General features: G+C 40.3%; 1 protein-coding gene across 2 annotated transcripts; it reads right to left on the minus strand.

Annotated features, from left to right (window-relative positions):
- Nucleotides 1-471: 471 nt before the first annotated feature.
- On the minus strand, nt 472-19,505 carry LOC124139299 (vegetative cell wall protein gp1-like). 2 transcript variants are annotated; one of them, XM_046506263.2, is made up of 8 exons: nt 19,426-19,505; nt 9,611-9,734; nt 7,915-8,367; nt 6,373-7,422; nt 5,060-5,135; nt 3,323-3,387; nt 1,904-1,943; nt 472-872 (listed from the first exon to the last, which is right to left on the minus strand). In XM_046506263.2, the coding sequence occupies exons 1-8, from the start codon at nt 19,447-19,449 to the stop codon at nt 749-751; spliced, it is 1,956 nt and encodes a 651-aa protein (XP_046362219.2). In that variant the 5' UTR covers nt 19,450-19,505; the 3' UTR covers nt 472-748. The 2 variants fall into 2 exon arrangements, with proteins under 2 accessions (XP_046362219.2, XP_046362218.2); XM_046506262.2 differs by having other exon boundaries at nt 6,373-7,455.

Consider the following 19,505-nt stretch of genomic DNA (forward strand, 5'->3'; position numbering starts at 1 on the left):
AGAAATGACATCACTGTCATATCAACTGTTCCATTATTTTTTGTCGTTAATATGAATACCTCACTTAGACACATTATATATATATATATATATATATATATATATATATATATATATATATATGGTTGATGCATGTTATTGTATCTCATTTGCGCGGATCGATGCACACGATTTCAATCACTGGATTGTCTGGTCCAGACTCGATTATTTAACAAACTGACGGGCAAAAGAAAGTATACGCTCGTGTTTGATGGTGGCTAAAGTGAAACAATCAAGAAATGGTCATTTGGTTGTGTTTTGGACCTAGATTGCAGTATTGTAACGTTTTTATAACGTTTGTAATATTTTGATTTAATTACCTCTTCAAGTGTATACTTTTTTGCCCGATAGATTATCTGCCAAGTGTGAATGAAATAATCATTTACCATATTGAATTTGTTTAACTGTGCAATTACCAAGACCAAGCACACATACGTTCCACAAAAAGATTTTATTCTCATAGTCACAATAATATGATACATGCAAATAAGATCCATATTTGTTGAAGTATCAAAAGCCATGCACTATGTTACCAATCCCTTCAAGTTGCCCGTATGCAGCTATGGTATGAACCGATGGAGTGGCTGAATGAACGATACACAGGTGGACACGATGAAATGCATGTGTAAATACAATGCAATGCCATGTACGGAGGTACCCCGCCACAGGCAGATGAAAACGTCATTCAGGTGCGACTCAGTGTATGCTATCAACCAAGTAGAGATCCAAACAACAAACTCATCATCATCGGGTTCTGCATCATCTGCGACGACTGGGTCCCCATCATGTACATCAGCGGTGAGATCTCGCCGCCACCGCCTCCCATCATTGACCTGGAATGGATTATTGAATGGAGATCAGTTAATGTAATGTATTCAGGAGTGGGGTGAGGAGGGATTGGGTTGGTTGGGGTTGGGTGGGATTGGTGGGGCGAGGAAAGATTGGGTGGGATGAGGAGGGTTTGGCTGGGGTGAGGAGGGATTGGTTTGGTTGGGGTAGGGTGGGGTGAAGAGGGATTGGGTTGGTTTGGGTGGGTGGGATTGGGTTGGTTGGGGTGAGGAGGGATTAGGGTGGGTGGGGTTGGGTTTGCATTGGTGGGGTGAGGAGGGATTGGGGGGATTGGGGTGGGTGGGGTGGGGTTTGGAAGGGTGAGGAGGGTTTGGGTTGGTTTGGGTGGGTGGGATTGGGTTGGTTGGTGTGAGGAGGGATTGGGGTGGGTGGGGTTTGGTGGGGTTTGGTGGGGTGAGGAGGGATTGGGTTGGTTTGGGTGAGGAGGGATTGGGGTGGGTGGGGTTGGGTTTGCATTGGTGAGTCGAGGAGGGATTGGGGGGGATTGGGGTGGGTGGTGTGGGGTTGGTTTGTGTGAGGAGGGATTGGGATTGGTGGGTTGGGGTTTGGTGGGGTTGGGTGAGGTTTGGTGGGGCGAGGAGGGATATGCATGTTCTTTACACTTACCACAATGTGTACCACTAGTAAACCGAACGTGGATACGGGCAACCAATTCAACGGATGTACGTTGGACTGAATGACGGTAACCTTGCACTTGCTCGTGTGTTTGTTTGTTGTTTAACGCCGCACTCACCAATATTCTAGTTTTACGACGGCGGTCAGTAAATAATCAAGTCAATAATCAAGACTAGACAATTCAGTGATTGATATCATGAGCATCGATCCACGCAAATGGGATACGATGACATGCATAAACCAAGTCAGCGAGCCTGACCACCGGTTTGCCTGACCACCCGATCCATTAAGTCGCCTCTTACGACAAGGATAGTCGCCTTTTACGGCAAGCATGGGTTGCTGAAAACCTATTCTAACCCAGATCTTTACGGGTTAAGTAACCTTGGAAACATTAACTTACATCATCAGGGGAAGTGGCATTTGTCCTTGTTGACCGTTACCTGAAAAGGACGACAACATGTAAACACAAGTGTTCAACTGTCGCTGGTAACAATATGGTTAAACGATTTTATATATAATTGTCCGTTTTCAGTATACATCAGTAGTACACTGTTGAACATTTGTTTGTTTGTTGTTTAACGCCGCACTGTAAACCGCCTATCCCAGCTCATAGGCCTTGATCGTCCCTTCCAATACTACATCGGCTATAGTGAATTTTCAACTCTACTTGAAGTATTTGTTTGTTTGTTGTTTGGCGGTCTGTAAATAATAGAGTCTGGACAGACAACCCAGTGATTGACATCAAAAGCATCGATTCACGCAAATGGGATTCGATGACATACATCAACCAAGTAAGCGAGCATGTTCACCCGATCCCGTTAGTCGCCTCTTACGACAAGCATGGGTTGCTGAAGACCTATTCTACCCCGGATTCTTTACGGGACATTTGCATCAAAGGGTACATAGAAACCACCCCCCCCCCCCCCCCCCCCCCCCCCCCAACTAATTCACAAATGACAAATGATATAATGAACTTTAGATAGTTGACTGCATACCAGAAAACAACTGCTATATTTTGTAAAGCATGCTCAATATTGAATTGGTCTCGTTGATTCAAACTGTTTTCAAAGTAGAGCAAGGCTATCTGTAGATTTAGCCACGTTAAATTAAATTTGGAACCGAACGCTGAAACTAGCGCGGCCGTCAAGCTGTGTCAATTATCGTTTTTTTTCTTGTGATTCTTGCACGGATCTTTGTATTAGTAGTAAGAATATCCATTGAATGATAAGGGATAGTTTTGGCCCTAATTAAATGACACATTTATAAGTTACAGAAAATGTTATGATATGAACATTTCACATAATTTCACTGAAAACAGGACTGGTCTTCTTTCTCTCACATGCACATATTGGGACACCATTCTACAATATATGGAAATATTTCATAACTTCCACAAATGTCTAAGGAGACTGAACACATCCCATTTTAAACCTGTGTTTCCAGAAACTCAAAAGTATTTACAAAAATCCACATACTGTTTTCATGTATATATACTACGGAAGCAAAATATATAAGAACAAATAATAAAGAAAACATTGTTTCGAATTCGCAAGTTAAAGTATGTGGCCAATGGTCGAGAATATTCTCCTTTCTCAAAACTCATTTTTTTTTGTTTTACAAAATACATAAAGGTGTGTCTACAATTAGCATGACACATAATTCAACTCATTTGAAATAAGTCCAGGTAATTTATAGCGCTATGAAATTATTTCGCCCATGAGCGAAAACAGTACAGCCCATGGGCGAGAATATATTCTTTTGCTTAAAACCCAGCATCGACAGTTCAGTGCATTTCTAAGGAACTGTGAAAAGTCCTCACCCATTGCCTGCAGGTACAGCAACGTCCCGAGTCCTCCCTCCGCTCCCCCGCCTCCGAACAGGGAGCTGAAGATGAAATAGGATGAATGAGTGATGAGTGAGCTTAAACAACGCTTTGAACAGTATTTCCGTCAGATCCCGGTGTGTCTGTTTAATGTCGGAGACAAGCCGTTTACTACTTTCGTGAACACCACCAGCAAACAGCCAGGTATGGTGCTGACTGATGAATGATCAAATTTCAACGATCATAGGCTATTTGTTTGTTTGTTGTTTAACACCACACTAAGCGATAACCCAGCTATATGTCGGCAGTCTTCACATTTTCGAGTATGGGCCAGATGATCCAGTGATTGACATCAGTAGCATCCATCTACGCAATTGGGGTACGATGACATGCATCAATCAAGTTATCGAGCCTGACCATCCGATCATCGTAGTCGTAGTCGCTTCTTACGACAAGCATGGGTTTCTGAAGACTCGAGGGAGGCCTTTGAGGGTAAGGGCTTAAAGATGTGCGCGTTCATATTTTTATTGAAACAATGAAAATACGGACAAAAATTACAGATATAGATAATTGAGAAAAGAAACGTTGGAAATGACATTGTGTGATCGTATGTGATGAAGAGAAAAAGTGAAGGGACGAAATGGAAATTGAGATGATTGAGTTTAAATCTAAAGTCGCAATGGCATTATTTTAGTCCCACAGAGACGAGAACGGGTATTAATGTCTACAAGCTTGTCAAACAAATGTTATATTTGGGATAACGCTTCCTTAGTAAAGTGCAGATTCTCCGGCGGCTGGTAGTCTAGATTACGTACTTTGTGTACCCCTCTGACAGGTGTAAATTGGCACTGCTCCCATTGCCGAAAGCTATGAATACACAATGCCATTTAGAAAGTGGTCAAATGTAACAAATGTTTTATTTGGGATAACACTTTCTTAGTAAAGTACAGATTCTCGTACTTTGGGGGGATGAGTCCCGTCCGGGATTCGAACCCACGCTGCGAGATTTGTTATCCCAAATATGGCATCCCTCAACCCGAAAAAAGAACGAGAATCTGTACTTTACTAAGAAAATGTTATCCCAAATATAACATTTGTTACATTTGACCACTTTCTGAATGGCATTGTGTAAACAAGCTTATCACATAAAATCAAAGTTGTATCTAGAAGCACAGTTGTCAAACATATTTAAGCACAACAATAAAGAAAAGGAAAGGGTAAAAGGAATACTCTATCTCAGAAGAAAGACATAGACCTATTCAATCTTTCTTCCGCATCAATAGAGCGAGCGAGCGAGTATGGTTTTACGCCGCTTTTAGCAATACTCCTGCAATATCACGGCGGGAAGTCGGTTCCAGACCCTGACATATATATATATATCCAAAACAGCCCATGCAAGCCTATAATAGTGGGCAAGTCTAGATTACTGCAGTATCGGGAAGAGAGTCTCTGGGCTCCTTTTTATTATAATATATTTATTTATTTAACAACTTTTTTTTGTAAGATGTGTTCATTTCAGAGACTAGATGTTACTCTACACGGCAGGGGACACCGGAAACTGGGCTTTTCATATTGTACCCATGGAATCAAACCCGGGTCTCCGCGTGTCGAGCCAACGCTTTAACCACTGGGCTACCCCACCGCCCTTGTATCTGTATAGTTTAATGGGTCATTTAATTTCATAACCAAGTATAGAAGAATCCGTAGATCCTTTTGGGTAACATGTATACTTACAAGAGTAAAGGCAAGGGCATCTGAGACTGTTGTTGTTGCCTTTGTCGTTGTTGTTGTTGCTGCTGTTGGTGGTACCCTGTAACAAGGTAAATACGTTTATCATTGAATATAATTATAAACAATTCATTTACAATTTCCTAACACATTCCAACAAGTTACACTAAGTTGTTTAAATGGGCCTTCGAGACAGGTGAGTGAATGTTGTCTATACAATGACGCCGCAGTCTTCACTTCTCTAGCTAAATCACGTAGTGTAAGTTATCAAGTCAGAACGAAGTAAACCAGTGGCAGATAGCATGAACAACAGACCACATCGTTGGGGCACGATGACACACAGTCACACATTAATATTCTGTCTACCTGATCCTAATTTAAGTCACCACAATGGGGATTCCAGAGTCGGATTTATCCCCGTAACCTTTGCTTGTAAATGGATATGTTGTCAAGCTCGGTAACTTGGTTGTTTGCATGTCACTGCATCCCGACGGTGTTGGACGTTTCTAATAAACTTCAGCCAGACGTTTGTCTGGGCTAAGCTAGATTGTTTCCATACCCCAATGAAAAAGCTGACTGCAGCGTTTAACAGTATTCACTCTCGCACAAATATAAAGATAACGCATTATTTCAGGGCATTATCATTTGCAGAAGACGAGCTCTTCCATTAACTGCCCGACGAAGGCAGTTGAAAAGACCGAGGGCAACACGAATGTCACTGACCAACTTTTACAAATATGGAAACGTCATAGAACAAACCAGATGACGTCACTATTCAACGTGACGTCACCTATACCTATCCTATGACGTCACCTAACAACGGGCGTGATAATTGCCCGTCGTCAAGCAATATGAGGGCATTATCAAGTTACAGTGGCCTGCTCATATAAGGGTAACGCTATTTTTCAGGGCATTATCATTTGCAGAAGACCGAGGTCTTCCATTAACTGCCCGACGAAGGAGGGTATTGAAAAGATCGAGGGCTTCTGCAAATCATGATGCCCTGAAAAATAGCGTTACCGTTATTATAGCTAAAATGGATAGAATAACAACACTATCGGTTTTGAAACATTTACTGCAATCAACACGAATTTCATTGACTCAATTTTACAAATATGGAAACGTCATAGAACAAACTAGATGACGTCACTATTGAACGTGACGTCACCTTTCCCTATCCCCATAACGTCACCCACCAACGGGCGTGATAATGGCCCGTCGTCAAGCAATGGAGGTAAATAAATTTTTGATCATGATTTTTCATCAGGTGATAGGAGGATACACTGAGAATCGCACCTGGGTATAGTTAAGTAACTTACCGTTGAATGGATTATACTGGTTCATTTGTCCCATCTGGTTCATTTGTCCCATCTGGTTCATTTGTCCCATCTGACCCATCTGGTTCATTTGTCCCATCTGACCCATCTGGTTCATTTGTCCCATCTGACCCATCTGGTTCATTTGTCCCATCTGACCCATCTGGTTCATTTGTCCCATCTGGTTCATCGAGCCTGAGAACTGGTCCAATGGCCCGCCACTCGTGAATGAATTATACGAAGGTTGTCCCCATGGGCTAAATGGACGCTGGAAAGGGTTGGACCCGAAGGGTGACTGCTGGTATGGACTTCTTTGATATGGATTAGGACTATAAGGATTTGATGAAGGTCTAGATCCAGCCATTGCCATGAAAGGGCTGCTTGTTGCAAAAGGTAGTGGTCCACTTGCGGAAGGTGCTCCACCTGTTGATGATGACGCATTTGGCATTGCACCGGCTGGTGACGATACTGCGCCAAGCAGTGATGATGATGGTGCACTCAGCAGCGGTGCTCCGCCTGTTGGTGGTGGTGACATGTACTGGATTGGTGCTCCACCCGTTGGTGTTGATGACGCGTTCTGCACAGTAGCGCCATCCGTTGGTGATGATGGCGCATTCAGGAGAAGTGCTCCGCCCATTGTTGGTGGTGGCATGTACTGGTATTGAGCTCCTCCCGCTGGTGGTGATGGTTCATTCAACAGAGGTGCTCCCCCCGTTGGTGGTGGTGGCATGTACTGGTATGGAGCTCCTCCCGCTGGTGGTGATGGTTCATTCAACAGAGGTGCTCCCCCCGTTGGTGGTGGTGGCATGTACTGGTATTGAGCTCCTCCCGCTGGTGGTGATGGTTCATTCAACAGAGGTGCTCCCCCCGTTGGTGGTGGTGGCATGTACTGGTATTGAGCTCCTCCCGTTGGTGATGGTGGTTCATTCGGCAGAGGTGCCCCGCCCATGAAAGACGTTGGCCCACCTGCAGCTGTCCCTTGAAGTTCCAAAGGCAGTGTGGCTGTTCCTACAGGTGGGTTTGTGAATGGGATTGGCCCTGCAGTGTCGTTTGTTGGAAGAGGAGGTGGGGCACCTTGACTTAAAGCTGCAAAATGTAAGGTTGTAATTCGAACACCTACATTTTGGCATTTAACATTTTGGTTGAGCATAGCACCTGCTAAACAATATAAAAGAATATTCAATTTCTTTTTAATGGTCATGGAATAGTATTGTATTGTATTGTATTGTATGTTGTTTAACCCTGCAACCAGCAATATGCCAGCTATATGTCGGCGGTCTGTAAATAATTGAGCCGGACAAGACAATCCAGTGATTGACACCATTAACATCGATCCAAGCAATTGGAATACAATGACATGCCATGACAATGACCAAGTCAGTCCCGTTAGTCGCCTCTTACGACAAGCATAGTCGCCTTTTACGACAAGCATGGGCTGCTGAAGACCTACTCTACCCCGGATCTTCACGGGTTTCGTCATGGGAAGTTTCAGGCTGCTCAATAACGTCCTAGAGTTAAACATTATAATAGCACAATTACACTTACCTTGGGTCAGAAGACTGTTGTCTGCGGGTAGTGATGGAGCGGCTGACCCCTGCTGAATGGGATTAGGATCATATGGTGGTAGGATGGATGCGGGTTCTGTCCCGGTACCCACAGGGGCTGTCCCTGAAGGGGGTGGGGGTTCCTGGCCTGCAACTGTAGGGGTGAAAGGTTTAGCCGTACCGTCAACCCCTATCGGCGCTTGTGCGGTAGGGTCAAGATTAGTTACTGCATTTTGGGCGGGATCAACGGGGAGATTTTCATTCGGAGTATAGGTTGTGCCTGGTTTTGTTTGGGGGATAGGATCAGTAATGACGGGATCTATGTACACTGGCTGGGGTACGCTAGGGTCGGTCAGCTGGGTGGGTACTATTGCTGGGGCGGGCTGTGGTGCCGGTCCGTTTGGTACGATGTTGGTGAGGGAAGGATCCGCAGGAACCACGACGGTCTCTGAGCCTGTGAACATATGAATAATGTAAGTAAGGATAAGATTTATGGATGAACAATAAGGAGTAATAAATGTTTCGGTGTAGGTTCCAACACCGTTATCAAGCAAGTGAAGCTACACCGAAACATCGCACCTGATTTTAATAAAGAAGTTGTTCATCCATAAATCCTATCCTTACTTAGTACTGCAACTTCTAAATGTCTCTCAAAGAAATATGAATAATAAAGTTTCACGCCACTTTTAACAACATTCCAGAAATATAGTGACGACGTCAGTAAATTACTTCACATTTTCTGCCCACGTTGGGAACTGAACCATGTATTTGGCATGACGAGCGGACGCATTAACCACTAGCCTAACCATCGTTCATGCCTGTTCAAAATCGTCCAGAAAACAACACGACAATATTTAACAGATCTAGAGAGAAGATAAAGACACAAAGAAACCAACTCGAAATGAGAAGACCTCATTATTTTAATAGACACTAATCAGTTGTACGTGTTGGTTTATCACCAGGAAGACCGGATTTTACTACTTATAGAAGTAGGTTTTGCCCCATGCCATATCGTTCTGCAATACAAATATCAAAGCCAACTTGTCACTCCATATAATGAAATTAACTCAGACAAGCTCTTATCTCCAGTCATACGACTCAGTATACCAATGTTATTGATAATGTCCGTGAATTCGTGAATTGGTTTTACCACATTGAACGACCATGAAAGTATTGTGAAATCAATGTCTTCCATCAATGTGGCGCTATATTAATAGGTAATCATGTTTTAGTAGTAATTAACCTACAGTCAGATGCGATTAAAGTTTCCAATCAAAACAAAAATAATAAAACAGTCATAAACAGAATACAAATATCAACAAGTAATTTATAAGTACATGTTCATTGTTCCTAGAGCTAGTTTCTTTAATGACTACCAACGCTACCAAGTCATCTTCAAAAATCCCGCTCACTGGTTGACTCCGAGAATAATAACTTCGATATGAGTCGAAGCATCGTTGCACATCTGAAGTATGAACATGAACATGAACTAAAAATACCAATGACTATTTGTATTCAACCACAACATAATTACAACAGAGTGGCAACTCTATATTGACTATATTCTGGAGTATTGTGATTCTGAAGAATCTGCAGGATAGTTTGTAGCCGATGGCCACATATTGCCTGTGGTTCTCATTGCTTCTTGATAATATTTCCTGTTGAATTCCAGGAAACGTTGTTGTAGTTAATGTTACCTCCAAGAGCTGCATTGGCGGTGTTTGGGTCCATGACGAACATGTCAACGCTGCCAGAAATCTGCTGTGTGGACTGTGGTCCCGTCGGCATCATAGCTGATGTCATCTGCACACAGAAGCTCACCTGCCAGACAAACACAACAGAAGAAACTTAGACAAATATATATTTAACCAGGCTACTTTCTCCAGTAGCCAATAACCCTGCCTGACTTAAAGTCTACAATGGTCGGATAGAATAGAGTCAAACCATCTTTCAACCCATATTAATATTCATCATATATATCTAACTTGGCTAAGTCATGTTTGAATAAATACATGTAATATGAACAGAATATGTTTTGGTTCTTATAACTTTTCTTTATTATGTCAACCAGTTTCTAATTTCACCTACCATGCCAATATTTTGCAATGAACAAAAGGTGCATTATGACCAGGCTGTACTATATATATATGAAGTACGAAACTGGTAATTTTATTACATGATTATAATTTATACCAGGACATAACTGAAACTGATGATCTGTTTCATTACGTTTCCCTCGCCCTTAAAAAGGTAGAATACAGTGAGGTCTAATTTTATTTCCATACATATGTTACTTTTTCTGTTTTCGATATGCAGTTATTTCAAAGGGAGACTTTGCTCCATGTTCTGGTGTCATTTTCTGCCGAGGTCAAGACATTGAAATTAATACAATATGTGAAACTTATACAGTGTCTCTTGGAAAGTATCGTAAGAAGGTAATTACACATAGCACGTTACTTTCATTATTTCCTTACAACAAACATTTCACAATACCTATATGCTTTTAAGGGATCATTAAATTATAACTAACAGTTTGAAACTAATATTTTTCGACAACCTATCCTTCGGACGTAAACATATTCTGCAAGCCAAGTGATTTTAAACAGGCTTTCCCGATGCAATTTAACTAGGTCATCAGGAAAGTCGTGTCGTATGTGACGAACGAAAGAGACATTTCCCCTTCTCACGTGTTACCTGTCTCAACTGTGAGCAGGTAAGTCCCATATGCCTGTATATGTACACCTGTCAATCACAACTGTCACCCGTCTATTCACGTTGACAGGGGACAAAATGACGTCATGTACTCTCATAAAGGGAAACATACATTGCAAGGATTACTGTAACATGAAATATATTTCTGCACATTTAACGCTTAATATTTTTCTGCAGTAATCTAGTTTTTCTCAAAGAAATAATTATTCATAATAAAATGAAACGCTACTTGCTAAAGAAAAGGAGTTTTAATGCTTTACAAATGTCATTTCGAAGTGACATGCATCCGTTCAGTTGTAATAGTTTCTACTGATATCAAGGTAATCAACAAAAAAGAACCATTTTATCAAACGAACGAACAACAATACAAACCAACAAACACTATTGAAATATTAGTAGATTAGCATCTTTAAATTAAGAAATATTTCCTCATATTTCCTCAGTTCATATTTTAAATTAATCACGAAGATTTTTATAATTCAGACAGCTAATACTGATTCTGACTTGTGTTTGTATTGCATATAATACATGAGTGCTGATTAGAAGAATGTCATACTTATATAATCGATAGTTTACATATGGATATGATGTTATGTTCATTGAATAACGTGTCGAGAACGCCGGAACGTCAACAATGGTAGTCTGTGACGTCATTACATAAAACGTCAAAGGACATGTCTTTGTATTTCGTCAATACTGGTATTTCTGTGTCAATAATACCGTAAAATGTTTGGAATCGTGATTTCTCATGTTCTCCACTGAAAATATGCTCTCGGGAATACACACACACAAATACAAGTACCCGAAAGTCAATGAATGTGCAATATTTGTTTAAAACTACACATGCTCCAACTGAAACATTGAAAGAGCTTACGTGTCAAGAGGAACATTATCAGTGAGCAAGCGGGACATTTGAAAAGAAAGTCATTTCAAAACGATAATCGTGTCTTTTTTCTTTAATGCTCATTGCTCATGATATCAATCTCTGGATTGTCTACAGATAGTCGTCATATAGCTGGAATATTGCAGAGTACGGTGTTAAACAAAAGAAACAAATGTTTTGTTTAACGACTTTCCCTGTTGCCTTGGAGAGAAAATGTTAGTGCATTTATAACATAAATATACTTTTATAGTTTTTTTGCTGGACATCAGCTTGTAAACAAATAATGAGTAGTAGAACCAGTATTTTGGGTTATTTACGATTTGTACCGTAAGATAACATTGTCGTTCATTTGCCAAACCTCATTTGAGGTAAACCTATTCCGGGATTGACCTACATCCGGGACAGTACAAAGTGAACGTACCCTTGAACAGAGGTCGGCATAGTAACAACACACAGTATGAAACATTATAGGATTTTGTATGGAGACACCATGCGAAGCCGCTATCACCGCCCATATAATTTATGGATCACCATTTATGCCACCAACCTATGTCTCTTGATCGATGACCTATCGTGACGCTAGGTGTTACATATATGTCAACATGAGAATATCGTGTTTGAGTATCTACACTAGTGATTTATAAAAACACGAATACTTACAAGACATGTACTTGCTATCTAAAATATATAAATACATTCTAGTTGATAAATATATTTCTAGTGGTTGAAAATGTGAGGATTTTCTCATTAACTATGATTGGTTGGTTGGTTGGTTGTTTAACGCCGCACTCAGCAATATCCCAGCTATATGACGGCGGTCTGTAAATAATCGAGTCTGGACCAGACAATCCAGTGATTAATATCATGAGCATCGATCCACGCAATTGGGATCGATGACATGCATCAACCAAGTCAGCGAGTCTGACAACCCGATCCCGTTCGTCGCCTCTTACGACAAGCATAGTCGCCTTTTATGGCAAGCATGGGTTGCTGAAGACCTATTCTACCCTGGATCTTCACGGGAGTTGCGTGAGTAAAAGTTGTTTTCCAACGCTCTTAAAAGTATTCAAGGTATTTCATGTCGACCTGTTAGTAATCGAGTCTTGACAGGCAAACGAGTGGTTGACAGCATGAGCAACGACCCATGCTGTCTTGGTGGCAGCTAGGCCACATATTGTAATACATAACATATGATAGCCACGCGATAAACCGCAAAAAATAATGAAGAACGAAGAGTGGTTTATATTACGATAAAACATTGTTCTATCATGACGTCTTTTCTTGAGATCGAACATGCGCTTGTAACTTGATGACGTGGTATATTGAACGACGTTATTTTTGAGAGGGAAGCGTCTTGCAATTGTGAGTTGTTCCCCATTGATGTAGCTTGGCAACGCAGATAAACGCGATGGCCGAACGATCGCACCTAAAAGCGGGAGAGAAATGACAATCTGTATTTGGAGGGAGGGTCCGGGTGATCGACGTGAAGATTGTGAGAATATGCGGGAGATACCCACCTGTCTATAAAATGGACATCGGATATCGATTCCAATGAGAGAGTCATCATTATTTAAATACGGGTAGATATTTCTAAAACTTGTAATATTATATTATAATCATCCTTGAGTAGGCTGTACATAATGTTGATATCACAAATAAGAAAAAAACCGACTCGTGATCGTTGTATATCGTACAATAAAACACTGCCGGGAGAATAAACCAGGAGGAGCGAGTTTTATCGTGAAATAAACCACGAGTCGCTTATTTCTTAAATAACCACCTCATCCCCAAGAATCGGCTCATACGCTGATAAAGGGTGCACTTGGAACCATTCTGCCCCAGATACCCTACCGTTTTCGCTGATTTTTTTTACGATTCATGTGCTTAATACGGTCCAGTGAGTGAGTGAGTGAGTTTGAGTTTTACGCCGCTTTCAGCAATATTCCACCAATATCACGGCGGGGGACACCAGAATCGAACTCGGGTTTTCGGCGTGACGAGTGAACGATTTAACCACTAGGCAACTCGACCGCCCCTTTTCGGAAAAGCAATTCTGCCGAACGAAAAGGTACATTCAGGCTAAAGTGGTGATCGATGGTAAAGAGGTCGAGTTAATTTAAGTGGTAAAATATGTTTTGGAACCAGCATATATCAGGATGTAGTCCCTCACGGAACGAAACGTTAATACGTACAAGATTGGTTGGTTTGTTGTTTAACGCCGCACTCAGCAATATTCCAGCTATATGACGGCGGTCTGTAAATAATCGAGTATGGACCAGACAAACCAGTGATTAATATCCTGATCATCGATCCACGCAATTGGGATCGATGACATGTATCAACCAAGTCAGCGAGCCTGACCACCCGATCCCGTTAGTCGCCTTTTACGACAAGCAGTCACCTTTTACGGCAAGCATGGGTTGCTGAAGACCTATTCTATCCCGGACTTATACGTACAAGAAGAATGTCAAGACACAGCAGAAACATGTTAATTTTGTCCGCTTCCCCTAGAATGCATTTTGACACAATGGCCCATTTGTGTGCTTAAACTAAAAGTTTACGAGAACGCCCTTTGGATATACATGTACATATCCCGTGGTTATAAAATGTATCCTGCAGTGACATTAAATAATAGTAGTTGCTCTCATAATAATTCAGGACCATGCACCTGCGTAGAAAAAATGTTTTATAAAACCCCATGTAGCAGTAAAGTTTGCGAAAAAACATCCTTCAGTTAAGTATAAAAGAATTAAAAAAACCCAGAAACTGGACATTTAACTTTCCATTCAAACACTTGTGTTTCACGTTGGAATGCGGCGTAAGGATGTATAACGGATACCCCCCCCCAAAAAAAACAACAACAAAAAACAACAAAAAAACAAACAACAACAAACAAACAAAACAACAAACAAACCAACAACAAAAAGCGAAAAAAAAATCAAATAAAATTAAAATAATAAAAAAATATCAGGTCTTTGAAAGGCATTTAGAAGTGATACACATAAGGAGGAGAATATATGAATGTCAACTTCTTTATTATGATGAACTTGACATCCATATATTCTCCTTCTTTATACTAAAAATAATAAAAATATATGAATAAATATATAAATAAAAATGAAAAAAGGATAAAAAATAATATCAAAATAAACATAATAATATAAAAAAATAAATGGAAAGTATACTGACACTTTTGGATGTAAAAAATGTGTTTATAAATGACGTAGGTATATATCGAACGAAGGTGTAAAGAGAACGAGAATAATAACACCAGAATCACAATGCTTTAATTTTTAAAGAAAATTCCTAAATCTAATCATCGCATTCAAATTTTAAAATACCATAGGCTGTGCATCCTTACGCCCAAGATGTCATGACTTGTGATATCGTGATACCTTCAGTTTACTAGATTCAGCACATACAAACTATGTTTGCATTACAGTATCGTCATAATTATAAGTATTTATAACGTAAATAAATAAAATAAGTAAATCGGTAAGAAAACGCCATGAAATGGAAAAATAAAGTTTAAACATTGACCTAAAAGATTCGGATCCCAGATTAGCTGTCTTGTAATGACGTCATACTTAAAAACGTTGCAGGGCTTCTCTCATTCATGCTTACTTTTACAAACTCAACCTGTTATTCAATGGGTTTCAGTTCACTTTGTATTTGGTATATTACGCCATATCTGTTGCAATGTGTCTCTAAGTCAAATTCCTCTCTCCTTATCGTGTTTCAAAGGACCTGAAATTCCTTCTCACGTACTCATATCAGCGACATAGAATCTTTCTTCAGAAGATTTGTATACACGATAGTTTATTTTTTTTCAAGCTACGATGTAAACTGTCGATGACGACATTCTTTATATTGCCTGTTCAGCTATATCCGTGTTATCAACATCATGTTTGTATTTTTAGAATGTTTAACATAACAAACTTGTTTGAATGATGAACAGAGGATAGGCATCAGCAACTCACATGCTGCGTTCTATTTATGACCTCTCATTTGTTACAAATGACGGAATATTTTGTTTTTTTGTCACGACCCTCCCTAGACTCATGGTTCAGTCTGGGGATTTGAAGGACTGCAACACACGGAGACGTGTACGCTGTCACTAATTCCAAGGATGTGCTTGTCATCTTGTGGACGAGGACTGAAGCTAGGCTGACACTACACGGACCCAGATAAATAGTGTAATGGTTGTAACATTGGAGATAATGGTAGTGGTTTCCTCCTGTTACAGAAATCCAACTCGTAGGCACACGGGGTTAGATTTGTTCCCAAGTAACTAATACTTGTCGTATTAAACATACAAAAGGCAGAATGAACTTGATAAAATGTGTTTTAATGATTTAATATCTCCTTTTGATAGTGATGAAACATGTGAAAACTGTTTTCATTAAAAAACAACAACAAAAGAAAAACATGTTTTAGTCTTTGACAACTTTTCGCCATTTTCTGTAGAATGACCCGATCATGAGATTATGTGTTCTCTGGAGATGCATCATTGAGACATGTACAGACATTGGGTTGACTCTAGGTATTGGTTCCAAAGTGCTAAATGGTGGAACTTGATTTAGTAAAGCCCCTATCTAACACTCACGAATCTGAACACGAATCAACACGATTTTTCAACTTTTCTTAAATCGTGTTCGCAATTTCTTAAATCGTGTATGTGAGATAGGGGCTTACTACATTAAACCTTGTAGAATTATCTATGTGGCTTTTTTTGCCTGTTCGGATGTAACTATATATATGTTAAAAATCATTATTTGATACTCAAGAAATTGCTTCCGGAAACGTGAGCGAGTGAGTGAGTTTGATTTACGCCGCTTTCGGCAATATTCCAGCAATATCAGTCGTCTAAGGCGCCGCAATTCGCTGTGCAGAGTTGCGTCCCTTGGGCACGCCCCGATTATGTGTCTAGGTTTCTCAGCACCATACCTGTGCTCGTGGGTTTCACGGAAGTGGTAAACGTCTGAGACCTGCATCACTTCATCTTTCATCCCACATTACGCTGGCACGCCGTGACATAACAGGAATACTCTTTAAAGCGGCGTTAAACCAAACTCACCCACTCACTCTGAAAATTGGATATGATCGGGACTTTGACCACTTGGGTAACACACATTTTTGAAATTACGGAATGGACCTGCAGGTGACGATAGTGAAGGTCGTTTTCGACTTCCGATCAAGGTCAAGATAGGTCCTTGAAAACGAAAACAATCGCAGGCGACTCTATACCAATAATTTCGTATATTTCGTGAATTTCGTATAACTCCCCTTATATAAGTATGTCACGGCGGGTCTGCTAGATGTGGGAGTAAAACCCAAAGTAATGCTGATCTGAGACTAACAATAGTTAACAATGGAATCTGAGATTAACCGTTTCATTAATATCTGGTGTCATCATTGTATACAAACAAGAAAACGTAAAGGCCACTGGTAATACACACGTTATATATTTTCAAATACCATATGTACTGTTTGAAAATATCCACAAGTGATGATCTCATTTTTATGCTTGTGTAAGGTACCACCAATTCATAATGAAGTGAGTTGGGGTATAGGGCATTTAGACAGGAAGTAAGCATCCCCGTTGTCACCAATTGTGCCCCCCTCATTGTTATTCTGGGTCTGTATGTCTTTCTATCGGATATGCCAAATAAAAATGTGAGAATTTGGCCAAGGAGTTCATTAAGCTTCATGTAACCAATGATCTGATGTCGTTCACTAAGGGTCACATAGCCATTGCCCTTCCACTTATTTACCTCCGTGATCTAGTGGCAGAGCGTACGCCCGGAGAGCGAAAGGTCCGGGGTTCGATTCCCTGCGTCATACCAAAAGACGTTAAAAGATAGTACTTGTTGTTACCCTGCCTGATGCTTGGCATTAAGGTGGTGGGTGAGATTGGTTTTACGCCGCTTTTAGCAATATTCCAGCAACAGCATGGCGGGGGACACCAGAAATAGCCTTTACACATTGTACTCATGTCGGGAATCGAACCCGGGTCTTCGGCGTGACGAGCGAACGCTTTAACCACGAAGCTCCCCGACCGCCCCTCGGCATTAAGGGACTAAAACAAGGACTGGTCTGCTCGGAGTCAGTATACTTTGTCTGAGCGAGGTATTCCTATTAAACTGTGGCATGGTATCTCAGTGGGCTAAAATCGTATAGGTCTGGACAAATTCAAGTAGATAGACACGACGTTAAACACAATTTCACCACCTTTACCCACCTAAACAAGAAAAAGAAATCTTTGAACCGCCTCATCAGTTTCATATTTAGATCTATGCTTAAAGATTCAGAGAGACAGAAAACGCTTCACGGAACTGTATGACAAGAGGAATGACTTCAGCTTGCAATAGTCATCTTTCAATTTATGTCGAGCAATATTCCATACGACTCTTGCTCGAAAGTTGTTTGATACAACATGCAATATTCCAGTAGTTCCAGCATTTAATGTCAACATTTTGCAACATTTTAGGTACCATCAAGCATGCTAAATCTACGAAGATTTCAAAGAGCGTCATACGAGTCTTGCTCAAAAGTTGTTTGATACAACATGCAAGAGTTAAAAAAAGAGTTTAAAAAGTTTATGGTACGCGTGCCTACGTTGGACAGGATACGCTCACCTTTTTCGGAACACCTGGTGTCATATGTGTTTTATACTGATTCATTAACACAGGTTTAGTCGGAAAGCCGGAATCATAGAGAAACGCTTAGTCTCCAAAAATACCATTAGGTGATATTATTTTGATACTTCTTTTTAATTAGAAACAAATAACTCATTTTGGAACCTGAGGAAAATCCAGACTTCATTTAAGTTTTTGCATTACAGAAAGGGCTGGGCGGAAGGGAAGTGATAAAATGTTAAGACATACATGAACACATTTGCCATTCATTTAATATAATTCGAATTAATGATTGTATGATTCCGATAGTATGTCTCAAAGTCCCTGAACCATAATTTATTCAGAATACAAGTTTATACTGAAATGGTCAAACAATGAATGAAAACAGTGATAACAATAAGACGACGTTCCGGAATGGAATACAAGTACAATGAGCGAGTGAACACTGTTGTGAAACATGTTACAGTTATCTGTATGTATGACGGCGATCTGGACATAGCCGGGTCTGGACCTAAGGCACCAGTGGAGTGTAGCATGAACACCATCACACGCGTCTTGGACATCCGGACACACAGTCAGTCAGTTGACATACGTTAACCACCTTCTTCAGAAAGCTCGGGTGCGACTACCTGGTGCCATCATTTGACTTTATAACAGTATTCGAGCTTTCCCTATGAATAGAATTCAATTTGTATGTTTGATTCTATTTTCAAATATATCTCAGTTTTAAAATCGAGTATGGTTAATATGTTTCAAGATGAAATTTGTCATCAGCTGTCTCGCATATCAAACAGTTTTAAACAACTTAAACTACTAATAACGATAAATAAATGTTGACATACATGTTGAAAATGAATAACAAGCTAAATTATGAACTTTGAAACTTTGAACTTTGACGTCACACAGCCCGACGGTTATTCTCAATGACATCAGAATATATCGGCGCTTTCAAAGATAAACTGAAGAAGGACAAGAAATGGTCACGAAAAGTTCCTCTGATTTAAGAGTAGAAGAGGTATTAGAGGTACTACTACTACTACTACTACTACTACTACTACTACTACTACTATTATTACTACTATTACTACTACTACTAATAATAATGTGGTTTTGTATGAAATTTCTTAATGTGAATGCAAGCGCCTTTGTAAAAGTAAGTAACCAACTTTATAATGACCTAATGTTTTAAGCTTTTAACAAATCGAGTGGCTTTCTGTTGTTTAACCTATTTTCATGTTTCGTTCTTATCAACTTAGTTTCAGAATGAATGTCCACTTACCGCTAAAATTCGAAGAAATGCCATTGTGGGTGCAGTACGTCCAGGGCCTGTACAGAGAGCGGCTTGCGAGTGACTCTGGA

The sequence above is a fragment of the Haliotis rufescens genome, unplaced genomic scaffold (genome assembly GCF_023055435.1).
Source record: "Haliotis rufescens isolate VD_foot unplaced genomic scaffold, xgHalRufe1.0.p SCAF_8, whole genome shotgun sequence".
NCBI classification, from domain to species: Eukaryota; Metazoa; Mollusca; class Gastropoda; order Lepetellida; family Haliotidae; genus Haliotis; species Haliotis rufescens.